Source organism: Bison bison, unplaced genomic scaffold (assembly GCF_000754665.1).
Source record: "Bison bison bison isolate TAMUID 2011002044 unplaced genomic scaffold, Bison_UMD1.0 scf7180017864530, whole genome shotgun sequence".
Classification (NCBI taxonomy): domain Eukaryota; kingdom Metazoa; phylum Chordata; class Mammalia; order Artiodactyla; family Bovidae; genus Bison; species Bison bison.
In genome coordinates, this window is record NW_011495080.1 from 13,094,250 (window position 1) to 13,106,416 (window position 12,167).

General features: G+C 39.0%; 1 protein-coding gene across 1 annotated transcript in view; it reads right to left on the reverse strand.

The window, feature by feature from the left end:
• Positions 1 to 4,900: 4,900 nt before the first annotated feature.
• The window catches only part of LOC104982410 (hyaluronidase-4-like), a 12,401-nt gene continuing 5,134 nt past the window's right edge, over positions 4,901 to 12,167 (reverse strand). Inside the window, exons 2-3 of the mRNA XM_010831770.1 lie at positions 7,396 to 7,485; positions 4,901 to 5,302 (exon numbers count right to left, since the gene is read on the reverse strand). Coding sequence (XP_010830072.1) covers positions 4,901 to 5,302; positions 7,396 to 7,485 — 492 coding nt within the window. The remainder of the gene's footprint in view (positions 5,303 to 7,395; positions 7,486 to 12,167) is intronic.

Sequence of the window (12,167 nt, forward strand, 5' to 3'; positions counted from 1 at the left end):
TAGAAGACCAGAAATACATCTGCTATATATATATTTTGTCTTGACAAAACAATTTTAAGTTATTTTCTTTCAGTATCTGAATAGAACAAAATGTAATCAGTGGAGGAGGTCTTCCCTGGTGGTCCAGTGGTTAAGAATTCACGTTCCAGTGCAGGGGACATGAGTTTGATCTCTGGTTGGGGAACTAGGATCCCACACGCTGCAGGGCAACTAGGCCTGTGCATTGCGACTACTGAGCCCACATGGAGCCCATGCCAACACAAGTAGAGAGAAGTTTCAGTGCAATGAAAGATCCAGCATTCTGCAGCAAAGATCCAATGTGTCACAGCTAAGACCTGACCCAGGGGAATAAATAAATAAGTATATTTTAAAATGCAGTAACTAGTCTCAATAATGACCTAAGACTTCTACTTTCCAGACACAGAACAGAGTACCCTGTTCTAAGTTTGCACAATAAAAGTGGTATTTGAAATGAAAAATTGATGGTTCTTGGGCTCACAGAGAGGAACAAAGTGTCAAGTTCATAAATGAACATTCAGTTAACATTAAACATTTTCCAAGTTCTTAAGATTAGTAATAAAGACAAAGGAAGAAGTAACTTTTTATATATTTAGTCCTCTGATAGAAACGAAAGGGATAATATTAATATGAGCATCACTTTGACAAACTATTTTCCCAGTATTAGATTTTATTCTGTAATTTTAAGTTATAATAACAATAGAGCTGCTGCTCAACATTTAGAATAAGCAAATAGCTTAAAAATTGATAGCTCTATATATCACTTTATATTTGATGTACATGGCTTGGTAATGTTTTCTTCTGGTTCTCTTTTCTTAATGAGATTATTATGTCCTTGAACTTAGTTGGCCAGTCACTTATGGCGTTTATATTTGTGTATTTTAGAGTTGCATCCCCAAAAGATGCTTAAGAAACTTCAGATTAGGTTAACTATCTCTGGGAATTCTTTCTAAAATGTAATTGGACATGGGTAAGATTGAGTCTCCCTCAATATGATCAGAGAGAAGTCAAAATAAAACCTAAACAAAACACTTGTATTTTAGACTTCTTTGACATTAGCAGATAGAGAGCTTCCTCATTCCTTTTTAAGCTGAATGCTATCCCACTGTACTGTTGAAAGTGCTTGGCAATACATTTGGTAGGGGATTTCTATGTGCCAGGTATTATGCTAAGTATTTTATCTACTTGATATGATCAAAACTATATAAAAGGGGAAAGGATACCATTATCATCTTCCTTCTGTCAAGGAGAACACTGAAGATCAGAGAGCCTGAACACCTTGCTGTTTCCATAAAGGGAAGTTAGGACAGTCCCAAGAAGCTGTGGCCATCATTAAGCAGCTTTTAAAGGTGGACTTCCTGTCCAGGAGCATTGAGCCAAATTAAACAGACCATCTGCAGCTGGGAGATCTGGAGACTGACAACATAATCAGTAGTCACAGCCCAAATTAGTAAACACATATTAAGTTGATGGTCAAAAGCTGAATGGATATATTTGGATTGTGTTGCAATAAGAATTATGGTGAAGAGAAAATGTGGCAACTCAGATTTCATATTGCTCTCTTTTGCAAACTGGCTCTTTGACTTTGCTGAGTGATTTATTCTCTTCAGGCCTCAGCTCTTCACAGGGGAGTTGAACTATGTGATTTCAGAGGCTCATGCACTAGGATAAGAAGAGAACGACGCTGGAGAATGATTTGCAGTAACTATCAATGTGCAGAATTTTTTTTAAAAATCTGTAACATAACTTCCACTGATTCAGGTTTCTGAAACACTCATTTATTCATTCACTCAAGTACTTATTGGGCACCTACTGTGTGCCAGGTACTGTACCAAGTAGTGTTCTGGCAGTGAACAAAATGTAATCCTCATTTTCCTAGTTTACATTCTAGTAAGAGAAGACAGAAAATAAGCAAATATGTATAACCTGTACTATGTCAGATGGTAATGAATGCTAAAGACCAGAAAATGATAGGGGAAACTGATGGTAAAGGGAAGTATCCCACCACAGTGCACTCTAGGCTCTGCCTGAACATACCAGGCCCACTCCCAAATGTGCACTTCTGATACATTTGCCTGCAATACCCTCCCCCAAATATCCCCACAGCCAACTCTCTATCATTCAAACATTATCTGCTCAAAGCCACCCAACATATGAATATCCACCCTCCCCAGCTCTGTTCTATTTTTCCCATAGATCTAACATCTGATGCAAACTGCTTTTTTGTGCATTGAAAGTCTGTCTTCCCAGAAAGACTATGAGCTCTATGAAGGCAAGGCCTTTTGTTTTGTTCAGGATATATTTCAAAGCCTGATGAGAAGTAATGTTTAATATGTTGATTAATGTCCAAATTAATTAATAGGTGAGTGAATGAATGAATTAGAAAGATGATACAGAAATTGTCTTCTCTAATGAGGGGTTGATGTTATTGTATAGTTGCTCAGTCCTGTCCGACTCTGCAACCCCATGGACTGCAGCACGCCAGGGCTCCCTGTCCTTCACCAATTCCCAGAGATTGCTCAGACTCATGTCCATTGAGTCAGTAATGCCATCCAACCATCTCATCCTCTGTCGTCCCCTTCTCCTGCCTTCAATCTTTCCCAGCATCAGGGTCTTTTCTAATGAGTCTGTTCTTTGCATCAGGTGGCCAAAGTATTGGAGCTTCAGCTTCAGTCTTTCCATTGAATATTCAGGATTGATTTCCTTTAGGATTGGCAGTCCAGGGGACTCTCAGGAGTCTTTTCCAAAAACCACAGTTCAAAAACATCAATTCTTCAGTGCTCAGCTTTCTTTATAATCCAACTCTCACATCCATGCATGACTACTGAAAAAATCACAGCTTTGACTAGACGGACCTTTGTTGACAAAGTAATGTCTCTGCTTTTTAATATGCTGTCTAGGTTTGTCATAACTTTTCTTCCAAGGAGCAAGCATCTTTTAATGTTATGGCTGCAGTCACCATCTGCAGTGATTTTGGAGCCCAAGAAAATAAAGTCTGTCACTGTTTCCATTGTTTCCCCATCTATTTGCCATGAAGTGATGAAAGGAATAAATAGTAAATGTTTGATATTTAAAAATCAAAATTTAAGGAAAATTGCTATATCCAGATATGACCTTAAAATAATTTAAATAATATTTATTAAGACTATGAATTAGCATGAAAACTGTAATGTATAGATAAATGAAAAACACAAGATGCAAAGGTATGCATGTATTTTTATTTACAATCATGTTTAAAAAAGCATTTTTAGAAGAAAGGTTAGAAGGAAATATACCAAAAGTTACCAGTATATATTATAGTGATTATTGGTGATTTCCATCATTTCTTTTAGTTACAAATTTTCTATAAGGTTTCATGTCTTTGATATGAAAATTACAAAATGAAAAATTTTAAAAAGTTAACCTACATGATGCTACCTGTCTTTAGTGGTATTATAAAATTTTTTATTTTGATTTGATTGTATTTTACATTTAGAAATTAGACCTTCACAGTGTCACAATGTCAGTAACCCCTGACAAGCAGGGACACAGAGTTGAAAAGGGCACACCTGTATCATCTTTCACAGAAAGACAACAGAGGCAGAGGCGAACGGTGAATCAACTCTCACGCCTTCCATAATAGCATCATACCTTCTTGAGTTTACCTTCCAAGTAGATCATCTCCTAAAAGGAAATCCTATCAACTGAAACAGGCCTTTCAAGAGAACACATGCATAAGTGATTATATATAGAACATAACATCAGAAAGACAAAATTGCCCAAGACTCTGCTTTTTCCGATGTGTTTCCATTACTTTGGTGATCAAGAAAGATAACTGAAGATCAGCAACATGTATTAATAGCTGAAGTATGCATGGGATGTGTTATCCCACTTATTCTTCAGAACAATTCACTGAGTTAGGAATTATATTAACAAATTTCAGATGAAAAAGGACTATGAGTAACCTGCCCAGAGTTACAAGGCCAGAAGGATAGTGAAACAGTGATTCAAATCAAAATTAAACTGATTCGAAAATCACTACTCTAAACTTACATATGAGGGCCAAAATATTGAATATTTCTTAGTAGGATCCCTTCACAACTGCACTTCTGGGTCCCTTAAATGTTGTTTACTAAAATATTTTTTATTAATGATTTTGGGTTACTAGCATGGCTCCAGTTTCTACATCTAGAGCAATGTCAGCCTAGGCAAGCATGAATACTATCCTGAAGTCTTCCACTGTATTTACATGACCAGCGTCTATGAGGGAGGGTCATGGTGGGTGAGAGAGGCACCACGATGGAATAGATGTCTTCACAGGGAGTTGACTACAGCTCCCCTCGCCTCAGTTCCCGTGCCCTTCTAAGAAGTTACATCAGTCACTGGTTCTGCATTCACTGGGCCCGGGCAAGGAGAAGAAGCCGGAAGAAGTTTAAACATAGGCTTGAATGGGAATTCTGCATTTGATCCTCTTCAATGGACCAGATGACCAGGTCACACCCTGAGGTGACCCCATTTGTTAAAGCAGATAATTGCTTAGTAATATATACTTAAGTAAATTGCTAGCTGGAAAACCAGTCTTTGAACTCAATAATTTAGTATTTATGTGTACACTTTTATGTATCTATATTCATGTGAAGACTAAAATATATTAGTTCTAGGTTAAATATAGCTTAAACATTCCAGTAAGGAAGAAGAGTGCATTGGTTTTACTCCTGGGTCTGGCTTCTTAGCCAAATTGGAGCCAAAGAATGCAATGTTTCCTGTTTATATCAAGTGACACACATGTCTACTTATAGTGCCTCTCAATGGATTTCATGTGAGAAAAAAACTGTCACAAGTTTCATCTCTTCCCTAAGTGATGACTCTAGAGGCCAAACAATTCCCTTTAAGCTCAATTATCTCACCACTGACGGCTCTGATAACCTGTGGAAACCAGCAGACACAGTGTGAGTAGTGAGCCCGAAAAAGAGGAAGGCCCAGAGCAGCCATCAGCCGTCTTCATTTCCCTGCAGTCAGCCCCTTGGTATCCCTGATAACAATGACAGGAGAATCTCTCCGCCAGCACTGCCAGGTCTGTATCAGATGCTCTGCCTTTCACAGTAAATTCTCCATCCTCAGAGGCCTCTATGTGGTAACTCGCAGGGTTCAGGTGAAGGTAATCAGGCATTTTCCATACCTTCCTTATGCATCTCCCATTATTCCTGCAGACATGAAGGCTGCACACCTCAGCGGCTCTGGTCACATTGACTATGTAGCTCCCTAAATCAGAACTCACAAACTGCTTCACCTTTGTACAGTTGCCCTAGAAATGTAGAAACAAATGGGATTTAGTGTTTTTTCTAGTACTGGTAGGGTGGGTGCATCTAGACCCACAAGGCAGCTCTTTGAACTGGATTGAAACTTAATGGCTTGGTTCCTGCCTGTGAAGTCTTAGGCTCAGGTGCTGTAACACAGGGCACCCAGACCTGAAAACGTGAGAGATGGTCACGACAGGAGATGGACATCAGGTTACGGTAGACTAACTGAGCTTGGAAATGGGCCCCAGCATCAGCATACGTGACCATGCCTTCTTACAATTTACATCCTTGTTTCTTCTTCCTCCTAGATCCCAAGTTAAGCAGTGTGAAAAAAAGAGGAACAAGCCGAAATTTAGAAATCATGCCAGAGTTCTGTCTTCTAGCCACCTTTCAGGTGTGTGTACCCTTCAGCGTTGTGTTAGAACCTGAATCCTCCTGTTCTACCAAATTATTGTTGACTGTCAACCTGAGCCTTCCGGATTTTCCTGTTAGTTATGCTGTAATATCTAACGCCCTGGGATCAAGCCACCTCTGCATAATTCAAAGACAGGGATGCCTAGAAGGCTGACTGGGTCATTTGTGCATTCTTCCTATTGTGTGTTCCAAATGGAGGCCACCTGGTTGTGTACCCAGCTTCCTGATGACCATCTTTTCAGGAACTGCATGGACTGGAGGGGAAATATCACAGCTGGAGAGTCAGATACTGATCCTCTCAGTGTCTACCTAATTCTCATAGGTGGACAGAGGAGACTTAAACTTTATATCGTCACAAATAGTTTCATGAGCAGCATCTTAGGAGCAACAACTTGAGCATGTGAAATTAAAAAAATATCAAATCACCATGAACTTGCAAAAATTCAATTTAATAAAATCATTGAGGAAACAAATAGTATAATTCAAAGCAAAATGTATTACACTATAGAGATATGAACAGACAGCATTTGGAAATACAGAAGAGATTGCAATTACTGTGGACTGGAGAAAACTAGAGAGACAGAGTAGATAGTATGTGAGCTGGAAGAAATTTGAAAAAAAACATACACCTTACTTTAAATACTATTAATTTTCAGCTAATTTCTCCAAAGAAGAAAAATAGGTTCAGTGTAGATGTTAAAAATTACTATCTGATTCCATTTTTCAAAATACGCTATCACACATTTTATATAATGGCTAAACGTAAGGGCTCCAGAGTTGTACCATTTGTGGTTAGTGGCAGCTTCACCGTTAGCAAGCCTAAGTAGCTCTTATAGTTAGATTTCCTTCCATTTCCTCATCTATAAATGAGGATGCTAGTCCCTACCTCATTAGGGTTTTATGATTAGTGAGCAAATCCAAAACAAAAAAGCACTTAGTACAATCCTCAGTTCAGTTCAGTTCAGTTGCTCAGTCGTGTCCCACTCTTTGCAACCCCATGAATTGCATCATGCCAGGCCTCCCTGTCCATCACCAACTCCTGGAGTTCACCCAAACTCATGTGCATCGAGTCGGTGATGCCATCCAGCCATCTCATCCTCTGTTGTCCCCTTCTCCTCCTGCTGCCAATCCCTCCCAACATCAGGGTCTTTTCCAATGAGTCAACTCTTCGCATGAGGTGGCCAAAGTATTGGACTTTCAGCCTCAGCATCAGTCCTTCCAATGAACACCTGGGATGGGTCTCCTTTAGAATGGACTGGTTGGATCTTCTTGCAGTCCAAGGGACTCTCAAGAGTCTTCTCCAACACCACAGTTCAAAAGAATCAATTCTTTGGCACTCAGCTTTCTTCACAGTCCAACTCTCACATCCATACATGACTACTGGAAAAACCATAGCCTTGACTAGATGGACCTTTGTTGGGAAAGTAATATCTCTGCTTTGAATACGCAATCGAGGTTGGTCATAACTTTCCATATAGTAAGTATTCAACAATGGTCAGTATTATGATTAATATCTTAGCAAAATTTCCCCTTTATTGCACCTTCTGTATATCAGGTGCTAAATTGGACTTTAATCATAAAACAGGTTTACTGTGGGAGACCTGAGAGATCTGATTAAAGTTTTATTGGAGGACAGAGCAAGAATTTAAATAATAGTAACTACACCCCTAAGGTACTATCTTACCTTAGATGAAGTCAAATTCATGTCTCCCCAGATAACAATGCCCGCAGCTCCCAAGGCAGCACTTTCTCCAATAGTACTGATTAGATCTTGCTAGATTGAAGACAGTAGAGTTCATTATTCATTTAAATATAAAACAACATGCCAGGAATTAGGATTGGAAGCTAAATTCAATAAAATAGGATGACCCTATTCTCCAACTTCTTAGAGTAATGCAAATGTTATAAATAAATGAACCAGGGCTCAGAAATTATACTCTATAATCATACAGAAAACATATTAAACATGTTTTTAAAACATATTTTGCCAAACAGGATATTATTTTTAAGACATGTAAATCCAAAACAAACAATCCATTACATGTAAATGTAAATAGCCATTAAAAGTTGTTTAATCAAGTTACATGAACAGAGGAACCTGGAGAGCTACAGCACATGGGGTCTCAAAGACTTGAATACAACTGAGCAACTAGTACTTTCCATCAAAGTTGACCAGGGCCATACACACACAAATCAACAATAAGTCTATGACCTGGCAACAGAATCCAAAGTTTTCCTTCTCTAAATGTGAGGAATGCCTTGCAGTCATCTCAGCCAAGTTCCCTTTTCAGTTTGCAACTCTCCTGAAAACTTTGCTTCTGCAGTGGCCTGGGGTGGAGGGTGGGGAGAGTTGGGTTTTTTTTTTTTTTTTCCTTTTCTATTGGAGGGGTTTTGTGTCATTTAGATTCCCTGTCTAGGCAAAGGAACACAGTGTTATAGATCCGCAGGATCTGATTTGATCTGGCGCTTATTTTTGGTCCCTGAAATTATTTGTATTTAATTATTTGTACCTGATTAATGGATTTATTTATGATTCATCCAGTCAAGGTAAGGCCACTGGGATTTTTCTCAATATGGTTAAGATAGATTAAAACAAAATTTCAGCAGAGAGAGTTTTGGTTTTGTAATCCTAAAGGATTACTGTTTTAGTGTTTAAAGATTAATATGAATCTAGGTAATTTCAGAGGGAAATTAAAACTTGAGTGTGTACAGTTGGCTTCCTAAATTAAGTTTCTGCAGTTGATTTTCTAAATAAGTTTGCTATGTTATAATATATTCTCTCATTCTTCTGAATGCTAAGCATTAACCTTCTACTTCAAGGATTAATTTCCATCAGTTATGTGCTGGAAATATAATTGGGCAATCTGTAGAAATTAAAAGCAGAACTTTTAAATGGTGTTTTATCTTAGGCATTTTATATTAATATCAATAGCTGAGAGAGATGTCTCCTTACCTGCACTTTTATAGTCCACCAAATGAAAGATTTTACAATCTCAGTTTTCAAAAAAAAATTTTTTCCTGGGCAATTTTCTGGTAATTTTGGTTTAATTTGTTTTCAGGTGCACATCTCTTTCCATTTCCCAGGACCACAATGTCTGCTGAACAGATCAGAGATGACATGACAGGAAGGGGAGGAGTTTTTGTGAGGTTCAAATGAGATAGTGTAAGTGAAATGGTTTTGAGAATTATCTATGATTTGAGAAATATTGGAAAGAGGAGGAGTAAGTGATGCAGAGCCCAGAATGAGGACTCTGCTGGGTCCAGGTCCATTTCTTCTTTTAACAAAGACCTAAAGGAGCAGAGCTTCTCCCTCCACTCACTTTGAAACTTTCTTGAATATAGAGATGTCATAGTCACATATCATGATTAGAGGGGCAAAATCCCCTAACAGTCTCCCCTGATTTCCTGTAATGTGTATGTTACACCTTAGCTCTCTCACAGTTCTTAGATATTCTGTTCTGTTGTGTTTTTTTTTTTTTTTTTCTGTCTTTGCTCTCTCTGCTTTTTCAGTTTTGGAGGCTTCTACTGAGATATCTCCAAGGCCAGAGATTCTTTCTTCAGCTGTGTCTAGTCTAATAATAAAGCCATCAAAGATATCCTTCCTTTCTGTTACAGTGTTTTTGATTGCTAGCATTTCTTTTTGCTTCTTTCTTGGAACTTCCATCTCTCTTATGTAGCTTATGTTGTCTGTTTTTGCATTCGTTCTGCTTCATCCATTAGAGCCCTTAGCATATTAATCATAATTGTTTTAAATTCCTGGTCTGATAATTCCAACATCCCCGCTGTATCTGAGTCAAGCTCTGGTGTTTGCTCTGTCTCTGCAAGTTGTGTTTTTGCCCTTTCCTGTGTCTTGTAATTGTTTCCTTGATAGCTAGATATGATTTGATTTTTCTCCATAAGTAGATAGCTCATACTAGGTAAAAGTGAAAGTGTTAATCATTCAGTTTTGTCTGATTCTTTGGGACACCATGGACTGTAGCCCGCCAGGCTCCTCTGTCCATGTGGGTTCTCCAGGCAAGAATACTCAAGTGGGTTGCCATTTCCTTCTCCAGGGGATCTTCTCAATCCAGGAATCAAATCCAGGTCTCCTGACTGCAGGTGGATTCTTTACCCTCTGAGTCAAAAGTAGCTGCTATAAGTAGACCTTTAGTAATATGCCAGTAAGGTGTGGGCATAATGAAAGACTTTACAGTCCTATGATTAGATCTCAGTCTTAGTGAGGTTTTGCCTCTGGACTTCACAACTGCTTCTCAGTCTTTGCCCCCACTCCCTGTTAGATGGGACAGGCTGGCTAGATGGGGCTAGAGATGGGTATGTTCCTTCTTCCAAGTGGAAATCTAAAATCAGATGGAGTTGAGTATTTCCTTTTCTGCAGATCAGTTAGGTTCTGGTAAAACCTCAGCAATTTGGCTGTGGTTAAACAGTTTCTCCTGGGGGTGGACCTTGTGCAGAAGAACAGAATGCTCTGGAATACTCAAATGCTTCCTTTTCTCCTTCACCTATTAGATACATGAGGGGAGGGTTTCTCCAATATTCACTGGAGGACCTAGTGAGCTCCTGCAGGTGAAAGTGTGCTCCCCCAGTCCCCATGGCTGGGTGCCCCTGGAGTTTTTAATCTCTCAGTCTTGTTGCTGCTGAGCCACCAGCAGTTTCCTAATTACAGTTCAGCTTTCCATACTCTGTCAGTGGTTCCCACAGAGGTTTCTGCTTAAGGGTTTCTGATCTGGTAAGCTGGGTTTCTCTGTATTTATCTGTCTGTCTCTCCAAATTTGAAGGCAGCAATTTTCCCTGTGTGTCCATACTTCTCTTATTATTCTAAGAAGAGCTGATTTTTTTTTTCAGTTTGTTTAGCCTTTTATTTATTAGGGCCAAGTGGCAACTTTCAAGCTTCTTGCATGCTGAACTGGAAACAAGAAATTGTCCACGAATTCCTTTAGTTTAAGGCTTTGTCATCAGAGGGAGGGGGGAGACACAGAATTTACTATTCTTCTTTATATGTTGTTGACCCATATGCAGTAACTAGGGAACTACAGATGTTCGTGGTAAAAGCTACCCATTTTGAGGCTGATATTAGGAGGAAATGTTGGTTTCTTTCCAATGTGTCATTGAGTCATTATCAAAGAGAGTTTATTGGGAAGGATTCAAAATGGAAAGTCTTCTAGCATGTTAACTGGAGGTAAGGAGTCATTGGTAGATATTTAGGCCATACCCTCTCAGTGACCAGATTAGCTCACTGTCACCTAGTGGAGAGCAGGGTGCTGAATAATCACATAACAGCCATGTTTAGGGGACCAGAAAACCAAGGAGAACTCAGTGGTTGAAGTCACAAGTAAGATGCCTCTAGGAGTAAATTGGGACCACCTGAGAGCCGGGCCACATGAGTGATGTCACACGAAAGGAGAAGTAACTGAACAGCATCGTAATAGCAACACATCTTTCAGGTCCCAGCATGTTGTAGGGCTGCCATGCCCCACCCACGATTCTCTGCTCAAATCAAGGTTTTGGAAATAGAAAGCAGGGGCACACAGAGGATTTATTCTTTTTTTTTGTTTTTAATTTCTCCTTTCATACTTGTTAGCATTTGTCTTACATACTGCGGTGCTCCCATGTTGGGTGGATATATATTTATAATTGTTATATCTTCTTCTTGGATTGATCCTTTGATCATTATGTAGTGACCTTCTTTGTCTCTTTTCACAGCCTTTGTTTTAAAGTCTAATTTATCTGATACGAGTATTGTGACTCCTGCTTTCTTTTGGTCCCTATTTGCATGAAAAATCTTTTTCCAGCCCTTCACTTTCAGTCTGTATGTGTCCCCTGTTTTGAGGTGGGTCTCTTGTAGACAACATATGTAGGGGTCTTGTTTTTGTATCCATTCACCCAGTCTTTGTCTTTTGGTTGGGGCATTCAACCCATTTATGTTTAAGGTAATTACTGATAAGTATGATCCCGTTGCCATTTACTTTATTGTTTTGGGTTCGAGTTTATACACCATTTTTGTGTTTCCTGTCTAGAGAATATCCTTTAGTATTTGTTGGAGAGCTGGTTTGGTGGTGCAGAATTCTCTCAGCTTTTGCTTGTCTGAAAAGCTTTTGATTTCTCTTTCATACTTGAATGAGATCCTTGCTGGGTACAATAATCTGGGCTGTAGGTTATTTTCTTTCATCATTTTAAGTATGTCTTGCCATTCCCTCCTGGCTTGAAGAGTTTCTGTTGAAAGATCAGCTGTTATCCTTATGGGAATTCCCTTGTGTGTTATTTGTTGTTTTTCCCTTGCTGCTTTTAATATTTGTTCTTTGTGTTTGATCTTTGTTAATTTGATTAATATGTGTCTTGGGGTGTTTCGCCTTGGGTTTATCCTGTTTGGGACTCTCTGGGTTTCTTGGACTTGGGTGATTATTTCCTTCCCCATTTTAGGGAAGTTTCAACTATTATCTCCTCAAGTATTTTCTCATG